The 24,527-nt window shown below is 44.8% G+C and overlaps 2 protein-coding genes and 1 long non-coding RNA gene across 10 annotated transcripts in view; 2 read left to right on the forward strand and 1 right to left on the reverse strand.

Annotated features, from left to right (window-relative positions):
• UBE4B (ubiquitination factor E4B) overlaps positions 1-14,521 on the forward strand; it is a 31,064-nt gene extending 16,543 nt beyond the window's left edge. For both annotated transcript variants that reach the window (XM_064396849.1, XM_064396850.1), the window contains 18 exons: positions 760-843; positions 2,403-2,459; positions 2,829-2,945; positions 3,055-3,153; positions 3,584-3,697; positions 4,184-4,382; positions 4,597-4,735; positions 6,038-6,137; positions 6,848-6,975; positions 7,307-7,405; positions 7,791-8,026; positions 8,743-8,869; positions 9,148-9,292; positions 10,376-10,510; positions 10,884-11,075; positions 13,239-13,413; positions 13,843-13,989; positions 14,317-14,521. In XM_064396849.1, coding sequence (XP_064252919.1) covers positions 760-843; positions 2,403-2,459; positions 2,829-2,945; positions 3,055-3,153; positions 3,584-3,697; positions 4,184-4,382; positions 4,597-4,735; positions 6,038-6,137; positions 6,848-6,975; positions 7,307-7,405; positions 7,791-8,026; positions 8,743-8,869; positions 9,148-9,292; positions 10,376-10,510; positions 10,884-11,075; positions 13,239-13,413; positions 13,843-13,989; positions 14,317-14,375 — 2,352 coding nt within the window. In that variant the 3' untranslated portion in view covers positions 14,376-14,521. The remainder of the gene's footprint in view (positions 1-759; positions 844-2,402; positions 2,460-2,828; positions 2,946-3,054; positions 3,154-3,583; positions 3,698-4,183; positions 4,383-4,596; positions 4,736-6,037; positions 6,138-6,847; positions 6,976-7,306; positions 7,406-7,790; positions 8,027-8,742; positions 8,870-9,147; positions 9,293-10,375; positions 10,511-10,883; positions 11,076-13,238; positions 13,414-13,842; positions 13,990-14,316) is intronic.
• Positions 14,522-19,444: 4,923 nt separating this feature from the next.
• Positions 19,445-24,527, forward strand: part of KIF1B (kinesin family member 1B) — a 77,487-nt gene continuing 72,404 nt past the window's right edge. For 6 of the 7 annotated variants that reach the window (XM_064396852.1, XM_064396856.1, XM_064396855.1 and 3 more), the window contains exon 1: positions 19,457-19,715. The gene's annotated coding sequence lies outside the window, so the exon portion shown is untranslated. Of the gene's footprint in view, positions 19,716-24,527 lie in introns of all 7 variants that reach the window. The other variant, XM_064396859.1, reaches the window with a different exon arrangement.
• LOC135284985 (uncharacterized) lies at positions 21,374-23,501 on the reverse strand. Its single transcript, XR_010350028.1, has 3 exons — positions 23,304-23,501; positions 22,997-23,121; positions 21,374-21,620 (listed from the first exon to the last, which is right to left on the reverse strand). It is a non-coding gene; the product is annotated as an uncharacterized LOC135284985 (long non-coding RNA).

Raw genomic sequence — 24,527 nt, forward strand, 5'->3', positions numbered from 1 at the left:
AAAGTATATTTAGGACAGACAAAAAGCAGTTGTAAAAGTGTTAGAGGTCCTGCCCTGGAGAAGAGAAGCATTCCTGGAGCTGAAGCACATGGCCATCTGTGTAGTGCTTTCCTGGAATGTTTTAATAACATTTTTTTGTCTCTTCACAGGAGCAACACAATATACTTGAAAATTCAGTGGGACTCCTGTTGTTGTTGTTGCAGAATTACTGTGTTTATTTTGTGAGGGTGTAGTTGTCAGAACAGTGCGATTGGAACTTACTAAATGGATATAATTACTTCTCATTAATAAGTTCCTGTCAAGTCACTTCCTCTTTCCTAACAACCCTTGACTGCTGCTTATTATCTTTACCAACTTACACATCATGCAAAATTAGAGCTGCATTATTGCCCCAAGTGTACAGACAAATAAATTATTCCCATTTGGGCAGTTGGGAATAAGGTTGTTGGACACCTGTACAGAGCCTGTGCTCTTGTTTGTGTCCACAACACACAGAGAACTTCTTGCACAGAAGATGCAGGGAACTCAATGGAGCAACACCCCATTGCTCAGACTGCAGCAAACAAGTTGGATTTTAGCTTTGACTACTCTCTAAAGCCTTCAGGCTTAACTAATACAAATTTAAAAAAAACCCTTAGTTTTTGTTTTCTGTAAGTTGCACTATTTGAAGAATGAGCAGGCATTTTATGCTTTGTATAGCACTAGAGTCATTTGATTGCTTCCTATTCTTGAGTAAAGTAATGACTTATGTTTTTACAGATCTTTATTCCCATCTTACAAGGCCTGGCTGTGGCTTCCAAAGAGAGCTCCCTCGACAGTGACAATTTTAAATATCCCCTTATGGTAAGGACTGTCCATTTCTAGAAGCACTTTCTTTATGTTCACTGATAACATACAGATTCTAAGCAAGAACACTTCAACGTTTTGGGGATTCTTTTTGGTTAGTGTATTTCTGTTAAACTGTCAGAAGATTAATGGGGCATGAGATGTGTAAAGAATATTAAAAATTCAGTAGAGTGTGAGGCCAATAATCTCAGGTCTTAAGCTTAATGAAGACTGCTTGTATAGTGGACTACTTAAATGTTTGTATGTATTGCTTTATATAGAATTATCAAACATATGGATGTCATCATGCACAACTGTAATACTGTGGAGGGTTATAAAATCCCAGTAAACTCTCAATTTAAGTCTGGGGAATAACACCCAATATCCTTACCACTCTATGTTTAGACTCAACTTTTGTATGTGAGGAAATTCAAATAGGTTGCCTTAAACCCCAAATTATTTGAATTGGAGTCTATCTACTGAGAAAAATATCTTAATATTCCCTGGCTGAAAAGCTGAGGGGGTTATTTTTAGTCTTTTTTAAATTCCTACTTTAGTCCTAAGTCTGCTTCCCTCCTACTGCTTTTATTGACAAAACAAACCAGTCTTTTGCAAAGTGTGTTTGGCCACCAAGGAGCAAGTTGGATTCTTGGTAAATTGAGCATTGTCAACTTAATACCTTCAGATCCTTTTAGGATCTTCAGGGTACGATGCCAAAAAAGGCTGCTGAATCTCAGGTTTAATTTGTACTTATGGAAATCAGCTGGACTGGGGTGCTGCAAATCAAACTGATTAAGTAACTATGGTACTTGGCAAAAAACATTAATTTTTCTGGTTTTGTGTTTTCCTGCTTTTTTGTTACCCTCCCAGTCTGTGAACTGCTACAAATTTGGCTGTTGCCTGCAGAGAAGTTGAAAATGAGTCTGTGTTTTCCCTATCTCTAGTTGGCACAGTGTGCACCAAAAGGAGGAACAGTAGTCACTCACTGCAGTGCAACTGAGGACTGAGCACATGTACCACAGGACAAGTGGGACAGGCAGCAGCATCTTTGTGTTTCCAGAGATCTCTGCTGTGACTGCTTGCTTCTTTCTGTGCTGCAGTTGAAAGTGAGCTGCAGATCTTGGATAGGGTTCTTTGTTCCTGGGTTCTGTGTTCATTTGACGTTTTTCCACTCTGCTTTAGAAGACAAAGGCCTTGGTGTATGGATTAAACAATTGCTCTATTTATTATTGTTACTGGTTTTAATAGGGCAGGTCAGGAGTCCAGCACAGGCATTGTCATGTTCTGAGCAAACAACAATTTGCACAGCTAATCCTTGAAATAAGTGCAATAATTTGTTATCCTGTGAGACATGTTGGCTCTTCTGAGACAATTTGGAGCAGATGTAAAAGCTAAAATGGGAGCAGGGTGTGCTTTACTTCTCTTTAGGCATCTTCACTGTGATTGTGAAGTTTTTCCACTGGTAGAGCAGCAAAGGTTCTGCTCTTTCAGCAGTCTGTCATAGTAAGCTTGTTTGTTGCAGACAGGTTACTTAAGAATTACTCAAAAAAGCAATTTTTATTGGGCTTTCTTTACAGGCACTATGCGAACTTTGTGAAATCAAGTTTGGGAAAACACACCCCATGTGCAGTCTGGTGAGTGTCTCCAGTTTGAGTCTTCTCTAGTTAAAAGAACCATTTCACTTATTTTGGTGGTGGTGTACATCCCTGTTGATAATGTTCTGGAGAACTCTAAGCAAGAGCCACTGGAGCCTCTCATGCAAAACAATAGTTTAAATTAAGCTGGTAGAGGGAGTCCTTTACCCTGAGAATTTATTAAAGCTGGGACAGACACGAGTTGCTTGGGTTGCTGGAATACTGAGGAGATGGTTCCATTTTGCCATGACTGAGGGTTTCCATCAGCATGACTGGGGGTTGGAGGGTGTGTGGCAGACACTGCAAGGTGACCAAGCAGGATGGCTGACACAGCACCTTTGAAGATTTTGCTGTTTCTCCTATTTTTAGGTTGTCTCTTTGCCCTTGTGGTTGCCTCAATCTTTAAGCCCAGGTGCAGGAAGAGAACTGCAAAGACTTTCCTACCTTGGAGCCTTCTTCAGTCTGTCTGTCTTTGCTGAAGATGATGTAAGTGTCACAGAGGGATGTTGACATGGTGGGGTTCTTTTGTTGTGAGGGGTTTTTGTACTTCCCCAGAACATTTTGATGCATTTGCCAATATTCATCTTACTTTCAGAACAAAGTAGTTGAAAAGTACTTCTCAGGGCCTGCCATTACTCTTGAGAACACCCGGGTTGTTAGCCAGTCCTTGCAACATTACCTGGAATTAGCAAGGGTAAGTATTCTCATTCCTTAAAAAAAAGCATAATATATGGGATTTTGGTCTTGGCATAAATGAAGAATATAATCTAAAAAAACTAGCTTCTGTCTTTAACCACAAACCTTTCAGGACACAGCTGAAATGAATTGGGGAAAAAATTAAGAGTGCTAGGAATATTTCTCTGAGGCTGTAAGCCAATTCAGAAAATATCAGATCAGTTTGTCATGAGTTACAGATCATATTAAAGGATGAGTAAGTACATACTGTGTTAGTAGTGTGTTTCACTACTGCTGTATTTACATCTTTGGTTTAAATAATGTCATGACTAACATAAAGGTGGTGATAAGACTATAACAGAAGTTGTACTGAATTTTGTAGAACATAAAAATACAGACTAGCAGAAAGCAGGACTGTGGTGCTGAGGGGTGTTTGTTTGCAATTGCAGCAAGAGCTGTTCAAGATCCTGCACAGCATCCTGCTGAACGGGGACACGCGGGAGGCAGCTCTTGGCTACATGGCAGCTGTGGTCAATGCCAACATGAAAAAGGCCCAGATGCAGGTAAATAAAGGGAAGTGCTCTCCTTGTGATTCATCCAGCCACAAATAGCCCTAGATGGCTCATGCAGTGGTGGTCTGCAGTGGAGGACAAAAGAATGTCGAGTGCCTGCTACCACAGGCAAGAAGCCCTGTGTTCCTTGCTTCAATACATTTTCCATTTCTGAAATTAATCTGTTTTACCTGTTTTAACAGTTTATTTCCTCTCTTAGAACTGAGATGTCATTTCATTGACAGGACATCTGCAGTACATGTTCAGAGCTTTGTACTTGCCCTGCCCCATTTCTGAGGGCATCATTCCAATTGACTGTGTTTACCACACTGCTCTCCCAGCTGGTAAAGTGCTGGGCTTTGTGTGGTGTCTGTAAAAGGAGCAGTGCAGATACAGAATGCATGGCTCCAGTGAAACCACAGGGATGGGGTTTTGGCATTGTACATCCCCCTGTGCTTCTCAGCTCCTGTCCTCAGCCCCTGCTTTCTCCCCCCACAGACAGACGATCGCTTGGTGTCCACAGATGGCTTCATGCTCAACTTCCTCTGGGTGCTGCAGCAGCTGAGCACGAAGATCAAGCTGGAAACGGTTGATCCCATGTACATATTCCATCCCAGGTGTCGAATCGAGCTTCCCACAGATGAGACAAGAGTGAAGGCTACAATGGAGGAGGTTGCAGCCTGGATTGCTGAACTTTGTTAGTACTCTTACTGAGATACTTTAAGCATTACTGTGCCTTCTGATATGGGGGTACACGGAAGCACTTGATTCCAGCAGAGAATTCCCTTTTCCTAAATCCCTTTTCTTGATGCTGTCTGCTTTTCCTCGTTTTAGAGAAAGTTGAATTCGGGGTCTCCCCCTAGATAAGGCAGTTCATTTTTTATTCACCTGCACTGTGTTTTGTTTTTCAGACAGGGATCCGTCTCTGTTTTCTGAGCCGAAGTTCCCCACGGAATGTTTCTTCCTCACGCTGCACGCCCACCACCTGTCCATCCTGCCCAGCTGCCGCCGCTACATCCGCCGCCTGCGGGCCATCAGGGAGCTCAACAGGTGGGCAGGGGCTGGGGCTGCTCCAGCAGGGCACGGGAGATCACAGTGACAACCTGGGTGAAACTGCTGCTGATGCAGACCCCTCAGCCTTCTGCTCCTCTGCTGCTTTTGGCCCTTGGGGATTTTTGGGTGCATCGAGGCACTGTGGCTTGATCAGGAATTCAGCTAATAGTGAGATGGAGGGTGTTGGTTACACGAGGCAGCTCAAGTTGGGGAGAAGACCATTCTATTTAAAAGATAACTCTCTTCAGAACATTTTAGGATTCATGACACTACTTAACACTGTTCATTAGAACTAATCTGTGTGGTTGGCAGGGTGTGGGCATCAGTGCCTCAGGCTCTCTGGCAGAGCTGGAGGAGTGTGTGTCAGGCTCTGTGTCTGATAATCAGGTCACTGTGCAGGTGACTTGTGAGTTCAGAAACCAGATATTATGAGTTGTGCCTGAACATCCCAGAAGATAATTTAGCTTTTTCCCCTCAACTTCTGAGACAGGAGAATTTGTCATACTCTCAGGACAGGGGAAAGGAGTCTTTAGCAATGAATTCTTAATATTGTTCTCTACATATAATTCAGCATATGGTTTACTGTTTTAAAAATGATAAATCCATTATGGTGTTAACATGAAGATACTCCTGTTTTCCATTTCTTTTGGCATAAACTCAAATAGACTTTTAGAGTTGCTAAACCTTGAAGAATACTCTGTTAAAATTAGAACAGATTTTTGTATCATCAGTATTTTCCATTGTTTATAATTGCACTCATTGCAATTTGGTAAATGTTCCTTGGCAGTAATGCCAGGATTTTTGGACTGCATTTGAAATGATTTCATTTTTAAAGCATATGCAGGCCAAGAACCTGGGAAGCAGCAGATAGCAGAGCAGGAAGAGTCAGTATATGTTAAAGGAAAAACTATTTTCCTATAAACAGCCTGTGGATTAATTGTAAAAAAGCCATATGTTGGCTTGAAAAAGGAATTGCTGCTTTTTCCTTATTTAGAATTGTTTCACAGGAGCTGCTGATGCAGCAGTTCCCATCCAACGGTGCAGAGGGAAGAGCTCTTGGCTGTTGGAGCTGGTGTGTGTGGTGCCTCTGAGTTCTGGCTGTGCAGATGTTCAGTCTGCATTTACAAAAGCAACTTATCTCTCTTGATATGATGATGGGTAATTCCTTTGAAAAGGATCAGCTTTTTTCCCCACTTCTCTGTGTTTCCTTGGTTTATAGCAGATAAGTCTGTGAAATGCCTTGTGCTGTCAGCAGTTTCCCCTCTGTCATGATAACCAGTTCCTGCATCTGGTTTTCAGGACTGTTGAAGATTTGAAAAACAATGAAAGTCAGTGGAAGGATTCTCCTCTGGCCACCAGGCATCGAGAGATGCTGAAACGGTGCAAGACACAGCTCAAGGTCTGTAAGTGATGCAGTTCTCAGCCAAACCCCTCTGTGGCCTGTGTGTGGTGACTTTGTCCCAGGGTTTATGTACAGCTTCTCTCTTCTGCTGCTTGAGAGCAGTGGGTTTGAACCTCTGACCCCTGGGAGTGCTGCACTGCATGGTGGTCATGACAGAATATAACATCAGGGGTGGATTTAAGATTCAAAGTAACACCTATAAGAAAATTCTGTGTATTTTAATTGGAGAGAGACCAAGCAGAGGGACTGGGCTTTGTTCAGGAGTAGCTGTGTGTGCCCAGTTCATGCACAGGTAGGAACTCTCAGGTCACTGATCTCACACAGAATTCCTGCAAAGATGAGTAAGCTGGGTTGCTCTGTTTTTTGAAGGCCTGTTCTACATAGATCTTCCTCAAAGAAATTGGCACCAATTTTTTGAGCTGTAGCACCAAAATGGCTTTAATCACACATTTTCCCACTTTGATACATTTGTTACTTCTTTCATTGTTCTTATACAGCTTGTGAGAGGCACATCTGTCCCTGCAACTCTAAATTGTATTTTACTTGCTGTGCTGGGGCTTATGTGCCCTATTTTCTTGAAATAAGAGTGTAAGAAGAGACCACTGTATAATTGTCATGATTCACAGATATATTGATTATCTTGAAGAGGCTTCACATTCATTTATGCTGTCTTGCCCTGGATTAATTTTTGTGTGCATGTTCTGCAGAAACTGGTGAGGTGTAAGGCTTGTGCAGATGCTGGTTTGCTGGATGAAAACTTCCTCAGGAGATGCCTGAATTTCTATGGCATGGTGATCCAGCTGATGCTTCGCATTCTTGACCCTGCCTATCCCAAGTGAGTGTCAGCTTTATCTGTGGAAGTTGGATCAAAGATATTTCAGATCATGTTGGATTGCTCACTGAATTTAGCAGTTCTAGAATTAGTTTTACTTACAATGGCTGCATTGTTATGGGGTTGGTGATTATTCAGAGTTAATGTTCATTGGGTTTGGGGGGCCCTCTGAGGTATGTTTGATACCCTTGAAGTACTGACATGGAATTCTGAAAAGTCAGACTCCAATCCTTATAAAGGGTTCCCATGGAAGGAGTCCATAAGTGAGCACACGACACTTTCTGCTTAATCCTGCTGGTTTACTCTCCTGTTTGTTGTCTCTTCTGTTTTACAGCATAAAATTGCCTTTAACTCCTGAGGTTCCGAAAGTATTTGCATCATTGCCAGAGTTCTATGTGGAAGATGTTGCTGAATTTTTATTTTTTATTGTACAGTAAGTAAAGTTATATTTGAAGGAAACTTGTGCTACCACTTGTCCCTCTGGCACATGCAGAAATTGAGAGTGCAAAAGCAGTTTTCTAACTATCTGCAGTTAATGTTCTGGTTGCTAACAGCAGCCATGAGGTGATGGCATGGCAGCATTGCTGCAGCTGTAATGCAGAGATGGCCCCACTTTAGTCCCTTCTAAACTAGATTTTTCTTGGAAGAGAGTTGAAAGTTTTTTTGTTTTCTCTCCAAGAATTTTCTTTCTGGTTTTCAGTGAGACCTTGTGGTCTTGTGATCTGCTAAATCATCACTGGAAAAATAATCTTTTAAAAGCACAGCTTAGAAGTAGAACATGAGGATTGGGGTTTCTCATTCAGTTTTCCTGTTTCCAGATATGCTCCTCAGGTGCTGTATGAGCCCTGTACTCAGGACATAGTGATGTTCCTCGTTGTGATGCTCTGCAACCAGAACTACATCAGAAATCCTTATTTAGTAGCCAAGCTGGTGGAAGTGATGTTCATGACAAATCCAGCTGTTCAGCCCCGGACACAGAAGTTCTTTGAAATGATTGAGAATCACCCTCTCTCCACTAAATTGTTAGTCCCCTCGTTGATGAAGTTTTACACAGGTGAGTGCTTTGTCTGTAGCTCACTGAGTGCACAATAGTATTCTGAGTCCAAAGCCTCTGTTAGCTGTTGTAACTGTTCAAAAAAACCCAAACAAACCAAAACCAAAAAACTCCTGATAGATCTTGAGCCCAGTGAAGATGAGGTTGTGTGCTCAGGAATTAGGGGAAATAGCACCAGCTGGAACCTTGGGAATTCCAGTCCTGTCACGAGCTGTTGTGCACTGACAAGTCCAGCAGTGTGAATTGGTGTGACAATTGCTTTTCTGGTCTTTAGATTCCAAAATTAAAGCATTTGCTTTGCTTTGCTTCTAAAGGAATATTGGGATTTTGAAACTCCTCGTTGTAGTTTTGCTAGTCCTGTATATTTGGATGTTTCAGAAGAGTTTTTGCACCCATAACAAAACCAAGTATTTTTGTAGAGTACCCAGGGTTCTCTAGGTGAGATTTTAGACTGTGGGATGAAGAGCAGAGTTGAATAGAGCAGCATGTTTTGGTTTCTGGGGGTTTTTCTTCTGAAATGAGGTTGGGTCTAGATTAGAAAATGAATAGTGCTGCTTCTTCTAATGGGAATTGAGATGAGACTTCTGAACAGGAACTGAATTTCATCTCTTAATGTTTCCCTGGGCACTTGAAGCTCACCACATTGGAGGCAGCAGGGAGAGGAGTGCTGCCAGTGAGTCCTGGTGGGAAAGTTTGGGGTCTGCTCTCTTTTCCAGATGTGGAGCACACCGGAGCCACTAGCGAGTTCTATGACAAGTTTACAATCCGCTACCACATCAGCACCATTTTCAAAAGCCTCTGGCAGAACATAGCTCACCACGGTACCTTTATGGAGGAGTTCAAGTGAGTAAGAGGCTGTCTGAGGCAGCTCCCTGCCGTGCAGGCTGCTCAGGCAGGGCCTGAGGAGGGCACTGCCGTTGGGTCTGGGTGATGCTGCTTTCCGCTGGGTCTTACATGGCAACCCCTTCCAGGAGAGCTGGAGTGATTCTGATCTGAGCTCTGGACTCCAAAATCACTTGGCTTGGGGAATGGGAAATACAGTGCAGGAGTGTTGCAGGGCTTGCAGGCTGCTCTGCACACCCACCTGCTCTGACATGATACCTGTGTTTCGCTGTTTTCAGCTCCGGGAAGCAGTTTGTTCGCTACATCAACATGCTGATAAATGACACAACTTTCTTGCTGGACGAGAGTCTGGAGTCCCTAAAACGTATCCATGAAGTGCAAGAGGAGATGAAGAATAAAGAGCAATGGGACCTGCTGCCCAGGGTGAACAGAGCTGTTTTTCAAAGTGCCCTTTACTTATTTTCAATTCTTCAATACAAGACCATTAAAAAAACTTTTTTATAAGGGGCAGCACCAAAGAGCTGCTTATGAGGAGCAGTTCACAGTGCTTTTTCTTGCTGCCAGTATGGCCATGGTCACTCTGGATGACATTCTGCAAAAAAACCATCATTCTGCCTAGTTATGTTGTGGCTTGCAAAGAGAGTGGTGTGAAGTAGAAATAGTATAAAAGTTTCAAATTACTGTGCACTTAATTCTAAGTGGAGAAACCGAGACTTTAACCTTCCTGAAGGAGGTTTGGGAAGATGCTCTTCAGTTGAATTGACTTCAAGGAATAGAAGCTTTTACTCTCTTAATGCATTGGTCCTTGGTAGATTTGATGCAGACAGTTACAGTCCTGTACCTCAGAGCTTGGCCTGATTAAACAGTAATTGTGTGTGTTGACCCACCAATGTCAGGTATTTCTATTTTAAGGTTATTGATTTAAAAAAAGAAAAAGTACAAAAGGAAAAGCTATAAAAATCTTGTTTGTTAAACATATTCTGGTTTGCTCTTCTGAAGCCTTTCTTCCTGTCTCTGCCTACCAGCAAGGTAAAGCCATTACTGTAGTTACAAAGTGAGCTGGTACATCATCTACAGATTGTACCACTGGGGAGTGTTTATTATTTATGATGGTGCATAAATTAGGGAGAATTAGAGAGAGCTTCATTTGACTAACTCAGATCCCAAGCTGGTTTTGAAGTATTGGCATTTGGATGGAAAGGAAGCATAACCCAGTTCTGCAGCTGTGAGGAGCAGTTAGAGGATGTAAACAAACTCAATAACCACGGGGGCTTGTTATGCTATTTGCATTCATTCTTTAGTGTTGCAGAATTCTGGAAAATTGATGCAGACATTAGTACTAGGTAACAAAAGTCAGCAGCTGTACCTTAGACTAAAAGATGTCCCACACCTGTATTTGAATTACTGTCTTCCCTGTGTGTAGATGCCCTTAGCACTGTGCTGCCAGGCTGTGGTGGGTGCTGGTGGGAGGCTCATGCCTTGTGACAGGCTGTGTTTGTGTTGCAGGATCAGCAGCAGGCCCGGCAGTCGCAGCTGGCTCAGGACGAGCGCGTGTCCCGCTCCTACCTTGCCCTGGCCACAGAAACTGTTGATATGTTCCATATCCTTACCAAGCAGGTCCAAAAGCCTTTTCTCAGACCTGTAAGTCCTGCTCAGATTTAAGTTGGTTCCCTGCTTCTTTAACATCTCTGGATAATAACCTGGAAATGTTTGGTAGCACTTTAGTCTCCATTCTCCTCCCCTTTCTCCAGCTCATTAAAATCTAATTGCTGTTGATGTTATTTGATGTTGAGAGCATTACCTGAGTCACTGAGATGGTGTGATCCTTCCAGACAGAAACTGTTTGCATGACATTTTTAATGGCAAACATGCATAAAGAACAGACACTTCCTGCAAGCCTACCAAATGAAAATTTTGTTAGTTAATAATTCCTGATCTTGTTGTGTGCAACTCTAGTGATAACCTTCCTCCTCACTGCCTTCACACTGTGATCTGTTTCACTTCACTTTCGTAGGAGCTTGGACCACGACTGGCTGCTATGCTGAACTTTAACTTACAGCAACTGTGTGGCCCCAAGTGCCGTGACCTGAAAGTTGAAAACCCAGAGAAATACGGGTTTGAACCAAAGAAGCTGTTGGACCAACTGACTGACATTTACCTGCAGCTGGATTGTGCTCGCTTTGCCAAGGCAATTGCTGATGATCAGGTGAGCTCCAAGGATGAAGGAGAAGGGCAAAAGCTCTGTGGACAAACAGGACTTTGCAGAACATTCTAGAAGCATTTCATCTTGCCTGTGTGCTGCCAGCCAGTTTGTCTTACATCCCTGCAGTTTGTTTTCTTTCAGCAGATCACCTCTGTTCATATTCTGTCTGCTCTTTGTCCATGGGTGTTCCCAGTGCTTTGCAAACCTGTACACATACATAAATATCCATGGCACTTCACATGCATAGGGAATTTCCTGAGTGATCTGCTTATTGCCTACAGCCTCATTGTAAATTAGCAGAAATATTTTGTCCCTTTGCAAGTGGGAGAACTGAAGCAGGGTTTTGACTCCCTCCCCCTTCCTCATCGAAACAGGCAGAGCTGGGACCAAGAGCCTCCTTCAACAAATCAAAGTTCATTCAGTAGTTAACAGTTTCCAAATTGTATTCCCTCTGAAATCACTTTATTAAATGGCTCTGTAATAAACTGACAAAGCACAGCACGTATGAGACAATTAACAGCACCTTTGAACTCATGGTGATACTGGGAGCAAGATAAGCTATGGCAGCTCTGTGTTCTTGTAAAGTTGTCAAACTACTGAGTCACATCTGTTCATGCCCATATCTTATACAAGCTTTTCAAAGTATAGAGGGCAAGAAATGTTCACAGCAGCTGCTTGAGATTCTGGTGAAAGTGGCTTACAGCACGTGAAGCTGTTTGCATGTCTAGTGAAGCAGCAGTGTTGGGGTAGCTCAAGATTGTTTTTCTGTAGTTATTTAAGTTCTGATAATTGCAGATAATACCAGTAAACACCTGAAACAGACCTAATGTGTTTGCATGTGTACAATGAATATTTTTATGCTGTTCAGTATATATGAGACTGTTTTCCATCATGCATCCATGCCAGCCACAGCAAATGCACAGACTGACACAGGGATTCAAAAGAAAGAAGCCTGTGGGTGTAAGAACTGGAAAAAAGCTTAATTAACAAAGTGGCCCTTCATCAAAAAGGAGTGGGGGGAGTGACGAGTCTCTTGGAAACTGTCAGTGACAGGAAAGAAACACCAAGGAAATGTGTGGTTGGTTAATGACTACTGGTATTGGGAGAGAAAACAAAACAAACAAAAAGTTGCTTGATCATGGCGGGATCTCTCTAAAGCATTTTGAGAGATGTGCCATTTGCAAATCCCAGCACGCAGGAGAGGGAATCTGCAGAGGTTTGTGGAGCCCTGGGCAGGCTGCCATCGTTCTGTTCCCTCTGAGCACGAGGAGGGCCTTGGGGTGGGCACTGTGTGTCCTGCCTGCTGAGTGGCACTGCTTGCTGCAGGCTGCTCAGATGAAAGAAGTGTTGAACACTTTCAAAATCCCAAGGGAAATAGAAATCTGTGAGACTTAGTGTGTTTTGTTTTGCCATATAATTCAACCTTGCACTGTAAAGTACGTAACACTTGGTATTAAAAGGATTGTGTCAAAACATGACATTGTGAACTTGAAAGAAAATGGTGTCTCTGTAGAACACAGGCAGCTACTGAAGTCCTTCCCTAACTTTCTGTTTCACATGAACATAATGCTTGCTTCAGTTGCATTTGGTCTCTCTGGAAAGTCCTGCTGCAACGGGTGGCAAATTTCCAGCATTCACTCTCTCTGAGCTGTCTTACTATTTATATAACATCGTGGGGTGGGTTTTTTGTTAGTTCTTGTTTGGATTAGGAGAAAGAATCATTGCTTCCCCAGTACTGCCTTATATATTATCAGAGGAGGTAAGAAATTCATTTTATGCTGTATTTTCAGCCAAGACTTGTGAGAACAAGAATACAGATGGGAGAATGGCAAGAGAGGTGTTTTGTCTAAGAACAGTTCTAATAGTTAGAGTCAGCCTCTTTGAGCATCTTCCTCATTTTCTTTAGGTGATGTTACCTTTTTTTTTTGATTCTTAATAGTTCTGCAGTGGTGATGACTGGTAAAAAAAAATTGTAAGTCTACCCCAATATTGACATTTTGGTGCTAGATGAATGCTACCTACATACTATTTGCTTTGATGTAAGGCTGAGGTTTCATTGATCCTTCCTTCTGCTGTTTAAAAAATGCATTAAATGTCTTTACTATTTTTATGGCATGTAAGGACACTACGACTCAGCAAAGTTGTCTTTTTCTGCTTTGCCTGTAGAGGTCCTACAGTAAAGAGCTCTTTGAGGAGGTTATCTCCAAGATGAGGAAGGCTGGAATCAAGTCTACCATAGCAATAGAGAAATTCAAACTGCTGGCAGAGAAAGTGGAGGAAATTGTTGCCAAGAACGCCCGTGCAGAGATTGATTACAGCGATGCTCCGGATGAATTCAGAGGCAAGTGGAGTCTCCTAAGCCCTGCCTGTCTAGGAGAGAGGGATTTGGTTTGTTGCATTGATTCCATATGTTAATAGAAACTATATATTGTTGATGAAGCCTTGCATCTTGCTGTATTTCAATGATGTAGTTGGGTAAATACAGAGCTAAGAGTTCTTTTAGTTTTCCCTGGGATTGTACTGTCCAGTCCTAGCCATGCTTTGCTAACATGTACTTGAAAAGAGTACCCCCCTCAACTGAAAATAGGGAAAGCTTAGTCCCAGGTCAGAAAGGGGAAAGTGCTGCAAAGATTTATGTGCATTTAACCATTCTCTATAGCTTCAGCAGTGTCCTGGGGACCCTGAGCACTGCTTTTGCACTGAGGGTGGATGGGCAGATGAGGTTTGCAGCTGTTTGCTCCCTTTTCTGAGGAGACCCTTGTGCCCTCAGATCCGCTGATGGACACTCTGATGACCGACCCCGTGAGGCTGCCCTCTGGAACCATCATGGACAGGTCCATCATCCTGAGGCACCTGCTCAACTCCTCCACTGACCCTTTCAACCGGCAGACGCTGACGGAGAACATGCTGGAGCCAGGTACTGTGGGACAGCTGGCCCTGGCACCTGGTGGGGCAGCCACTGGTGGGTGGGCTGCCTTGGACAGCACAGTGCTGAGGCCTCCCTGGAGGGAACAGCTCTTGCATTTCAGCTTGCACAGAACAGTTCATTCCCTCTGCTTTCCCTTTTTCCCGGGGGAAAAGCCCTCACACCCTTGCTTTAACTACTGGGCTGAAAAACATTATGGTGTATAAATGGGAAAGAGCTATTGGTCATGAGGGACTATCTTATAGGACTATTACCATGTAACTTAATAATTCTTTTTTCTCTTTCTCTCTTCTTTTTTTTTTTTTTTTACCTTACTAGTGCCAGAGCTTAAAGAGCAGATCCAAGCCTGGATGAGAGACAAGCAGAATGACCATTAAATCCCCTTGCAGTGCACGCCACCCCCACGGGCAGAGCAGGGCGTGGGCTGCTCTGGCAGGAGGGCAGCAGGCACCCCTGGGAGCTGTGCATGGATTGGCACGCCCACGGCACTGACTTGCAGCAGTGCCCACAGGAGCATGTGGATGAGGAGAACAGCAGCTTCATTCTTGTACATATATTTAAGTGATAACGATGGTCAATAACATGGAGGACAAGCTAGGAAGTTACTTATGTTACAAAACTGTCCTTCAGTATGTCACATTTTGGAGTTTTTACAGCTGAATTATTTTAGCAAAGACGAATGGATCAGGGCAGCATCCCTCCAACCTTGTTTTTTACCGCCAGATATCCGTTAATTTGATTGTGGTTAGAACCCTGGACATTTTGCTGCTAAAGTAACTTTTTTCTCTTTCCCTTCCCTTCTTTCTGTTCCACCCATCAAACCTGCACTGCTGTCTTTTTCTTCTGTAATGCAAAAAAAATACAAACCCTGTGAAAATCAGAAATCATTCCCCTGCCCTCAAAAGAACATATTTTGTGCGATAACTGTGCCTGCAACAAAGTGTTCATCTTGGGATCGTATTTTTATATTACACATATTTGCCTATTTGGTTTTTAATTGGTGTTAGACACAAGGATAATTTCAAAAAAGCGAAGACTTCACACGTGGATTTTAATTTCCTTTCCTTGAGATGTCCCTTTCCTTTGTGTTGATCAAGATGCTCTGGTACTTGTGAAAAGCCTTGAGATAGAAATGTGTTGAAACAGCTGCCATGAATGAGATGCTTGGGAATACCAGGATTTCAGTGACTTTAAAAAAACTAAAATACATTCTTTCAATGCTGCAGATCAATGCTAACTGACAGTTCTGAGCCATTGGAGCTTGTCCGCAGAGAGCAGATACTTTTATCCTTGGAGGCTGCAGTTTGGGGCAGGGGTCATTTTTTATGTTGCATACCAATTTGTATCCATGGCTTGGCCTTACCAAAGCAGAAAGGGTGCAGGAAATGTAGAATTACGTTTTTAAAAAAAAAAGAAAATACTCACAAACATTTTTATATTACTGCCCCCTGCATATGATACTTGAATTTCCTTTTTAAAAAGGATTTGAAACCACAGTGTTTTAAAATTAAGTTGGAAAAAAAAGGTTGTTTTTCTTTTATTTGTTTTTCGCCATGTCTTCTGTTCAATTCCTGACTCTCTTGAACTACAATAAATGATACACTCGCACAGAATGTTTCCTTGCTCCTTCTTGTAAGAGCGTCAGTGAAAATACAAAAATTACAAATGATTGGGTGTCTTTGTTCAGGTTTGCTGATAGTGATTTAGGACAACTTAGTAAATTATGTGGAAAATTTCTGTGCACACAGATATCAGCAATCCTTTAAAGGCAAGAATGTTCCCCAGCAGGTGCCACTGAGGACCCGTTCACAGCTCCTTGACAGCTGGTGACAGCTCCAGGGGAATTCTGGTGAGTTGGCACAGAATCCAGCACTGACCTTTTAGGTGTGCAAATAACTAAATTATAAAATGTGGAGGAACAGCTGTGGGCTGTGTTTTTTGTTTGTTTGTGGGTTTTTTAGTGGTGCTTCCTCTTACAGCATGAATGTGTATTTCTTCTCTGCAAGGATGGGAGAAGATTCCAAAGCTTCTGTCTGCATTGACTGCTGCAACAGAGAAGCTGTTTGTTGGTTTTATGGTTATAACCTTTGCTGCTTCCACAAATTCAAATCCCCCTCTCCTTTCCTCTTCAGTAAGTCACAGATCAAAGCCTGCTCTGCTTTTTCCTGCAGTCAAGCAGCCAAAGCCAGCACAGATTCTGACGTGTTACAGGTTGTGCTGAGCTGTTTTCTTCTTTAGTTTTTCAATTTTTTAAAAATAGGTAATTTCTATATAAAGAGAAATTCTTACATGTTTAACTGTTCCCTCATGACTGAGGATTTTTGCATGAACTCTCTAGGAACATCCCAGAGTTTATACTTGTTTTTGATGAAGGACAGCTGTTCAGTAGTGAGTGTGCTTTTACTGGAGGATGATTAAACTATGGCTTCACATTACGGGTTCTTTTCTGCAAGTCAGTATCATATATTGCTTCTATTGATAGATTATAAAGTGAAAGTTTTATAGTTTCAGGTTTTGCCGGGAGGAAACAGAAATATTTACGTTTGGTGTGGGATGTTTTAATCAACACAATGCCCTTCAGAATCTGAATTTATATTTATTCTGCTGTTGTGTCAGACTCTGACCTGAGGAATATAAATAGCAAAGTGCATTACTGAAATGTTTTGTCTAATTATGGCATACATCTATCATTTGAAAACATGTCAATGCAGATATTGCACAAGACACAAAGGCTTGACACAAGTGGCCAAAACAATTTTATCTGGGCAACTACTATCAAGTGTTTTAAAGGTGTGAGCTCAGACAAGTGTCCACCCAAATTCTGCATTTGTGAGCAGAATAATGTTTTAATACAGGCTGCTGAAGTGCCATTCTCTTGTGTCTGGCCACAAAAGTGAATCAAACCCCTGTCTTTCAGTGGGTAGTGGGCATCTGAGTGACTGAAAAGCAAAGCTGAAGCTGAATTAAAAATCAGTTTCCCACAAAAGCATATGGGTTGTGTGACAGTTCTTAGTTTAGTTAATTAAACGCTTCCTGCAGTTTTTGGTGATTTCCCTTCCCCTCTCTGTCATTTACCTTTTTCAGTCCAACTGTAAGCTCACTGCAATAGAGCTTATAAACTATCAGTGGAGGAGGGATTTAGGTTTGACACGTCCAGGGGTGTGCAGAATGTAAATGTCTCTGAGCAGGGCATGGTTTGCCCAGCGTGGCTGACCCATACTACAGAGTGAGCTTTCCTCGGAGCTCATCCTGGATCACTGCTCCCTCCTTGTCCTGCAGCTCTGCACTACAGACCAGGGCAGCTCCTGGGGCAGCGCTGATGCTGCAGCAATACAATTCAGGACAATTGATTCTATTGTATCACAATTTATACTTATGTAATGGCCCAATTTCCACCTCTGTCAGCCCTGCCCTGCTGGCAGAGGACAGCTGGGCCATGACAGCAGGCTGGAGGCAGGAGCCTGCAGCAGTGTCACGGCGTGCCTGCTGCCCTGGCTGCCCGCCACGGGAGAGACCCCTTTCCTCTGCACCAATGAATGCAGAGGAAATAAATTCCATAGCCAGTTTGCCATCGGGGCCGTGGCATGCTCTGCCTGTCTGCAGCGGTGGTGTCAGGGCTCGGTGAGCAAGGGCGGTGTTAAGGGCAGGGGGGCTGAGCAGGAGCTGCTGCTCCCTGCACACACAACCCTGCCAGAGTGAAATTCATCACGGGCACGGGGCTGAGCAGGAGCTGCTGCTCCCTGCACACACAGCCGTGCCAGAGTGAAATTCATCACGGCGTCTGCTGCCCTGGGTGCTTGCAGCACTCACACGGTGTCTGGGCAGCCTGCAGATTTTGAAAACTGGTCCGAGTGTTTTTGATGTGTTCTTGCCCTTTCCAGAGAGTGGCTGACCTAATTCTCCACACATCTGGGAAGGAGTTAGCACAGTTACCCTAAAACCTTAAATCATCTGTCCCATCAATAGAAGTATTCAAGTTCAAATAATGGTATTTTTTTAGGACCCAGGAAAGCCACGTATTTTTGATTTCTTGTTTCTGTGGCAGTATTCCCCTAAGCCTCCTGTTCAGCCGTGTACTGTTGGGCTGCTGCATCTGTTGCCATAACTGCACGTGAGACTGGCAAGGGGAAATAGTCACTTTCACCAAACAAAGTAAAAAATAACTTGTTCTGCCACAGGTCTGCTCCTTAAGGGGAACAGAAGGGACAGAGCTGAGGTTAACAGAGCCAATAGCCAGGAGGCTGTGAACAGAAATAAACCTTGTTCTGAAACTAGAAATCTCAGGTTCTGAATGTTCTCAACATTAAAATCCAATTTGTATGTGATGGTGTATGAAACATATGTAATTAGGGCATTTCATGTAAAGTGATTTCCTTTAAGGTGCTTATAAGCTTAAACATGAACCAGTTTCTAACAGCAGGAATTACCAAATTACTAATGATAAGGAGGAAGTTCAAGCTGAATTATTGCCACAAAAATAAAATTTTCCTATGAGAATACGCATGAAATTACTGAAAGCATGAGCGTTAATACAGCATCATGGACTAAATTTAATCATTTGCCTAAAAATACATTATGAGGTCTAAAAAAATTACTCGGGCTGCTCGAGAAACGCTTTGAAGGGAGGGAGGGAGGGAGGGAGGATCACCAACCCCTGCCCCGAGCTCTCGCCCTCAGGCCGAGTTTAGGATCCGGATCCCACCGGAATCCCCGGGAGCGGGGAAAGCCGCGTTCCCACAGCGAGAGCGCACCCGCGCTGTCCCGGCCCATTTTATCCCGTTTTTCGGCACCCCCGCGCTATCCCGGCCCATTTTATCCCGTTTTTGGCATCCCCGCGCTATCCCGGCCCATTTTATCCCGTTTTTCGGCACACCTGCGCTATCCCAGCCCATTTTATCCCGTTTTTGGCACCCCCGCGCTATCCCAGCCCATTTTATCCCGTTTTTTGGCACCCCCGCGCTATCCCGGCCCATTTTATCCCGGTTTTTGGCACCCCCGCGCTATCCCGGCCCATTTTATCCCGTTTTTCGGCACCCCCGCGCTATCCCGGCCCATTTTATCCCGTTTTTCGGCACCCCCGCGCTATCCCGGCCCATTTTATCCCGTTTTTCCGCGCTCCGGACCCACCGCCCCTCACGGCTCGGGGCGCGCACGCGCATGCGCACAGCGCGGCGGGCGGTGCTGCGGCCCCGCTCCCGATAGGCTCCGAGGGCGCGGACGTGATTTGCATCGCGGGTTCTGATTGGCTGGAGCTGGCCAGGGCCCGCCTCCCCGCGCCCCCGCTGCTCGGCGCGGAGGGCGGCGCCGCTGCGACCTTGCACCGCCAGGCGGCGCCGGCGGCGCGGCGGGCTGTGATTGACAGGGCGGGGGCGGGCGCACGCGGGCTCCGCGGCGCGCCATTGGCGGGCCGCGCCGAGGGGGCGGGGCGGCGCGCGGCGATTGGCGGAGCGGGGCGGCGCTCCCCCCGCGCCCCGGCAGTGCGGGAGCGGCGCTGGGGCGAGCGCGGCGCCCGTTCCTCCCGGCCGGCCTCGCTCTGCTCCCTCCCCTTCTCCCCTCCCTCCGTTCCCTCCCTCGCCCTTCCCGCTCCGCTCCCGGCAGCGGGGGGGTCTCCAGGCCTCGGTGGAGGCGGCGATGGGGATGGCCGGGTTTTTGTCGCTGCGCTGCCCCGCCGGCTGCTGACGCCGCACCGCCCGCGTACCGCGGACGCCCCGCGCCAGGTGAGGGAGCCGCGCGGAGGGGGCTCCGCGCTGCGAGGGAACTGCGCTGATGGGGCTCCGCGCTGAGGCGGCTCCGCTGAGGGGGCTCCGCGCTGGCGGGCCCGGAGCGGGCGGGGGTGAGGGGCTGATGCCGTAATGCGGAGGGGGAGGCGGCGATGCTGCCGTGCGCATCTGTGGGGCCCCGCGGAGGGCTGGGGCCGGGAGCGGGGGGGGATGGACGGACGGACAGACGGATGGATGGATGGATGCATAGCACTGGATACCCTGGAGCTGTCAGGGCAGCGGCGCAAGGGCGTGGGGCCGCGCTCGGCCTTGCCATCTGCCCGATGCCATCTCCTCGTCCCCCGGGACGCTCCCCTCCCTCCCCTCGCTTCCCTTTCTTCCCTCCCTTCCTCTCCCTCCTTCCTTTCTCCCCGGCGGCCGCTCCCCGGCTCTGCCATCGGCGGGATGCCGCCCGCGTCCCCTCTGCGGTCGGGCGGGGCGGGGGCGGCGGGCGCTGGCCCGGGAGGCGGTGCGGAGTGCGGCACGGGGCTCCCGGCGGCCCGGCCCGGCCCGGCCCGGCCCGGCTCGGCTCGGCGCGGCTCGGGCAGCCATGTTGGCGGCGTGAGGCGGCGGTGCCCGTGCCCGGGCGGGGGGCGGCGGAGCGGGGCCGGCGCTCGGGGCCACCGCCGCAGCGGGGGCATCGCCCGCGCCGGAGAATCCGCCAGGAGCGGATGATGGATTTATGTCTGCTTTCCGGAATGTAAATACGCTCATACCAAATTCTGAATCCTGAACGGTGTTCCTCTTCGCTCCCAGCTCCTTCGCAGCTCAGTTCTTTTTGCTGTTGCACAATCCGCTGTTGGTAAATAGCCATGCGTGCATGTGATCGGGTTTCGGTGCCTCGCCAAGTTCTGCAGCGCTGCTCGATCTGGCATCTCCACCTGGTCCCGATATAGCAGAGCGTGTGTGCGGGTTCAGCTGAGGGATCACGCTGTCAGCGCTGCCCGAGCTTCATGCGGCACCTAAAATTGGCTCTGCTGGGCCCCCTGTTCACGTACGCCTGCTGCCCCAAACAGCTGTTTGGCCAACTTTCCGTGTGCTAATCTCTGTCCTTGCTTTATTTCTTTAGAGCTCTCGCACTGATTAATTACAAGCCTTTTTTTGTTTCAAAGTTAGCACATTCTGTGAAATGCAGATATGACACAGTTATCTGGTATATGACTTGTTCTCTTAAATAAAAAGTGATTCTTCTTCATTTGTGATATGTGGCGGGTTTGGGTGGGTTGTTTTGTTGAATGCAGAGATACAGATTTTGAACATTGTTTTGTAACCACTGCAAGCTTGTTGCCGATTTCTCTGCACGTATAAATAATAATCTGAATCTAAATCCCTGCTCTGCTTGTAACTTTACTTAAATAAATAGCAATGTGTTTGTTTTTTGACATTGCATAAAAACTGGTGTGCCAAAACATTCAGATATGTCCAAGTATTCAGGTCTTAATGTTTATTCAGATATTTTTGTGAAAGCCCAGATCTAGTTGGGCCTGTTGAAGGGTGATTCATCAACACAATTGGGTTTGTCAGCTTGAATACCAGTAAACAGACAAGATATTTAGTTTATTTCTTTTAATGACACCTTTTAATATGAAAACCTCACTGGATGACTTACAGGGTGGGTGTCTTTAGTTTCAGATAGGTGTAAAACTAGGATGTAGGATTTGCCCTTTGCTGATGAAGCTCACCCAGCAACTCAAATGTCATCTGCCACCTGTTTTGGAGCCAGTGGTAGACACACACGCAGTTCCCTTCTTGGTTCATGGCTGGATTCATGCAGGCTGAACATTAAAACAGACACAGCTAGGAGATTCCTCCCAAGACATGAGGGAGATGATTCATTCCAGCATGGATGGCAGCCTTCTAAGCCTATAACGAACATTAAAAAAAGTCGTCTTTTAAGAATATTGTTCTAAATCTGTACCACAAACTGCATATTTTGGTTTTCTCTTTTCAAGTTATGTTTCCACTCTGTAGTCAGCCTTTTGTAGTAGGAAGTGGCACTACTGGTAAATGTGGGCCCTGAAAAACCAGTTGCAGTTTATTATCTGTGATGCTGTGTGATTTGGGGCTCACTTTCCCTTACTCTACCATTCTGTGTGATGAGGGCAATGCTACCTTTATAAATTATTACAACCAGTTAAGATAACTGGTAAGTGGAAAAACCCCTCAAACCCTCAACAGCTTAAATGTATGGAAAGCTTGGCAAGTTACGTTGGTTTTGGTCAATTTTCTTACGAATGAAAATTAAATCTTGCATAGTGAATTGATATTCAAAACTTCTGAAATCCATGTGGAAATACGAGTAGGTGTTTTGCTTACTTCAGCTATGAAAAATAGCAGAGTTGAGAACAAAAGAGATTTTAAATTATACCACATTTAATTTTCCGTCAGCACAAAAGTTAGGGTTGGGGAAAATTGGTAACTGGAGAAGTCCAGCAGGTAAATTTTCATGTTGCAGGTGATTTTGTGATCTGTTCTGTGAGAATCTCTTCTCAGCTGTGTTTCAAACAAGTCTGTCATTTAGCTAGTGCATATGGAGTCTCTGGAAATGTGATTTTCATGCTTTCTTATTGTGAATATGATATGAAGAGGTACTTGAGAACATATATATATGTATATATTTATATATAAAAATAGATGATTCTTTCATCCCGCTCTGTTTGTCAGCTTCCCAGATATATCTGCAGAAATTAATGTAGTGTTCTGAGATGTGTTTTTATGGAAACATCAGAAAAAAATTCTTTGTGGGACTCCACAGTAAGGAGGGAAGACGAACCTCCTACATTTCATAAACAATATTATTCGAACACATTGTGCAAAGTAAATCATGTCACTGTGAACTCGACAGAAATGGAGTTTTGCACCTGGCAGATGATGAAATGGTGTTTCATGAACAGGGCTGCCTGGCCGTGTACAGTGACATTGCTGTTTGTAACAGTTCCGTAATAGCTGTGGGATGCGTGGGGATTAGTCTGGTCACTTGGCTGTGGTGGGAGGGCTCAGGGGCTTGAGCAAGGGGCCTGGGAGGGAGGGGAGCCAAAGCCACAGCGTGGATTCTGGGGGCAGAGTTGATAATGAAGCTGTGTGTTTGATGCTTTGTGCCACACAAAAGTAGGTGTCCCTGAGCAAGAGGGGCGGAAGCAGTCTCTAGAACACCCCAGAACATCAAGTGAATTAATTCCCAGTACTTTTCTGCTCTATGTTCAGGATTTTAGTGAAGCTTTTTGAAATTCCATACTAACCCTGAGCTGGTGGTGTGGCTGTGTCATTAATCATTGCTCAACCAGTTTGCTGTACCAATGACATTGAGATTCAGTTGGCTTGCTCCTAAAGACATTCTTCTAGTCTGATGAGATACCTCAGGTACCTGTGAAAATAAGGAATACTTTAAATTGCTTCTACTTGGGGGAGTAATTTAATTTCTGTCTTCACCATGTGATGGCATTAATGAAGTACTGCAGTTTTATTAAAGACTTCTCGTACTGTGGGAAAATGTGTCATAACTTGAATTAAGCATGTATAAGTTCTTTTACCAAGTGTGGAACTTACTTTAGAGCTGAAATGCTTCTGCTTTAGACCTGCTAGTAATTTTTGTACTTCTGTGGTCACAACCCTGAAGTGAGCATTTCACCAGACAGGTGGAATGTTGATAACCAGAGAAGATGTCAGGATTCCAGGGTGCATGGTTGAGCAGAGTTGAGTTCTGCCCAAGGTAGTCAGGTTCCAGATAGAAATGCCTGCGTTGAGTCAGACCAAGGATCAGTCCAGCTCTGAATCCTCTCTTCAGCAGTGGCTGTGGCAGATATTTAGGATACAAGGATAAATCAAACAAATAATGTTTTCTCACTATAGTTCTCCAGGTTCTTTGTATCTGTGCCATGGAAGCTTTCCTAGCCAAGGGTAGGAGATTCTTAGTAGGATTTATTCTTTGAATCTTGTTGCTTTTTGAGGCTGTTAGGCTTCTGTACTTACTGTGTCCTGTGGCAGGACTTCTCAGTGGTGCACCAACTGCAAACCTTTTTTCTAATGGAAGGGGCTGGTTGACACCAATACAAACAAACCAATCTTTTGTAACCCTGCATTCCAACACTGTCTCAGACATGCCCTGAAGTTTGGATAGTGGGTGTCAGGGATAGTTCCCTGCAACGTAAGTGCTCCATCATTTAGATGTGGTAGGATTTGAACAAGTATTTTGATAATGGAGATGAATTTAATGGTGGACATTTGCCTGAACACAGATAGTAATATTTACCCTGAAGGCAACGATTCTTGATTCCTCCTCTTCCTTACAGTGTGTCCTTTAATCAGGAGATATACAAGTTGATGAGTTGTTATTTCCTTCCAGAAGAGGACTTTCCCAGGACTGCAAGGGGTTCTTTAAGGGTACACCCTTTTCTCTGGAGTCATATGTATTGAAAGTCAGTGTGCTGTGGCCCATGACACTTGAGTTAGTTTTAATATTATTGCTAAAGCATTGTGGCAGCAAGGATTGGCAGTGTGAGAGCCTGGGTATGGGGTGTATGCTCATTGCCTCATGATGAAATTTAAGTAGCTGTGTCTTTACTGCTAAAATTATCTTTGTTAGGTTAAGCCTAACACATGTTGTAACCAGATATTTATTTTGGTATTGGCATCCTTACTTTCTGGAAGAAAACCAAGTATTGGTTTTCTTCCAGAAAAGAAATGTATGAAATTGTATGAAAACCAAGTATTTGTACACTTCAAAAGAACTGCTTCAGGTGACAGAAACTTTGGGCTAGGGAGAGAGGGAGC

The sequence above is a fragment of the Passer domesticus genome, chromosome 22 (assembly GCF_036417665.1).
Source record: "Passer domesticus isolate bPasDom1 chromosome 22, bPasDom1.hap1, whole genome shotgun sequence".
In the NCBI taxonomy this organism is placed as follows: Eukaryota; Metazoa; Chordata; class Aves; order Passeriformes; family Passeridae; genus Passer; species Passer domesticus.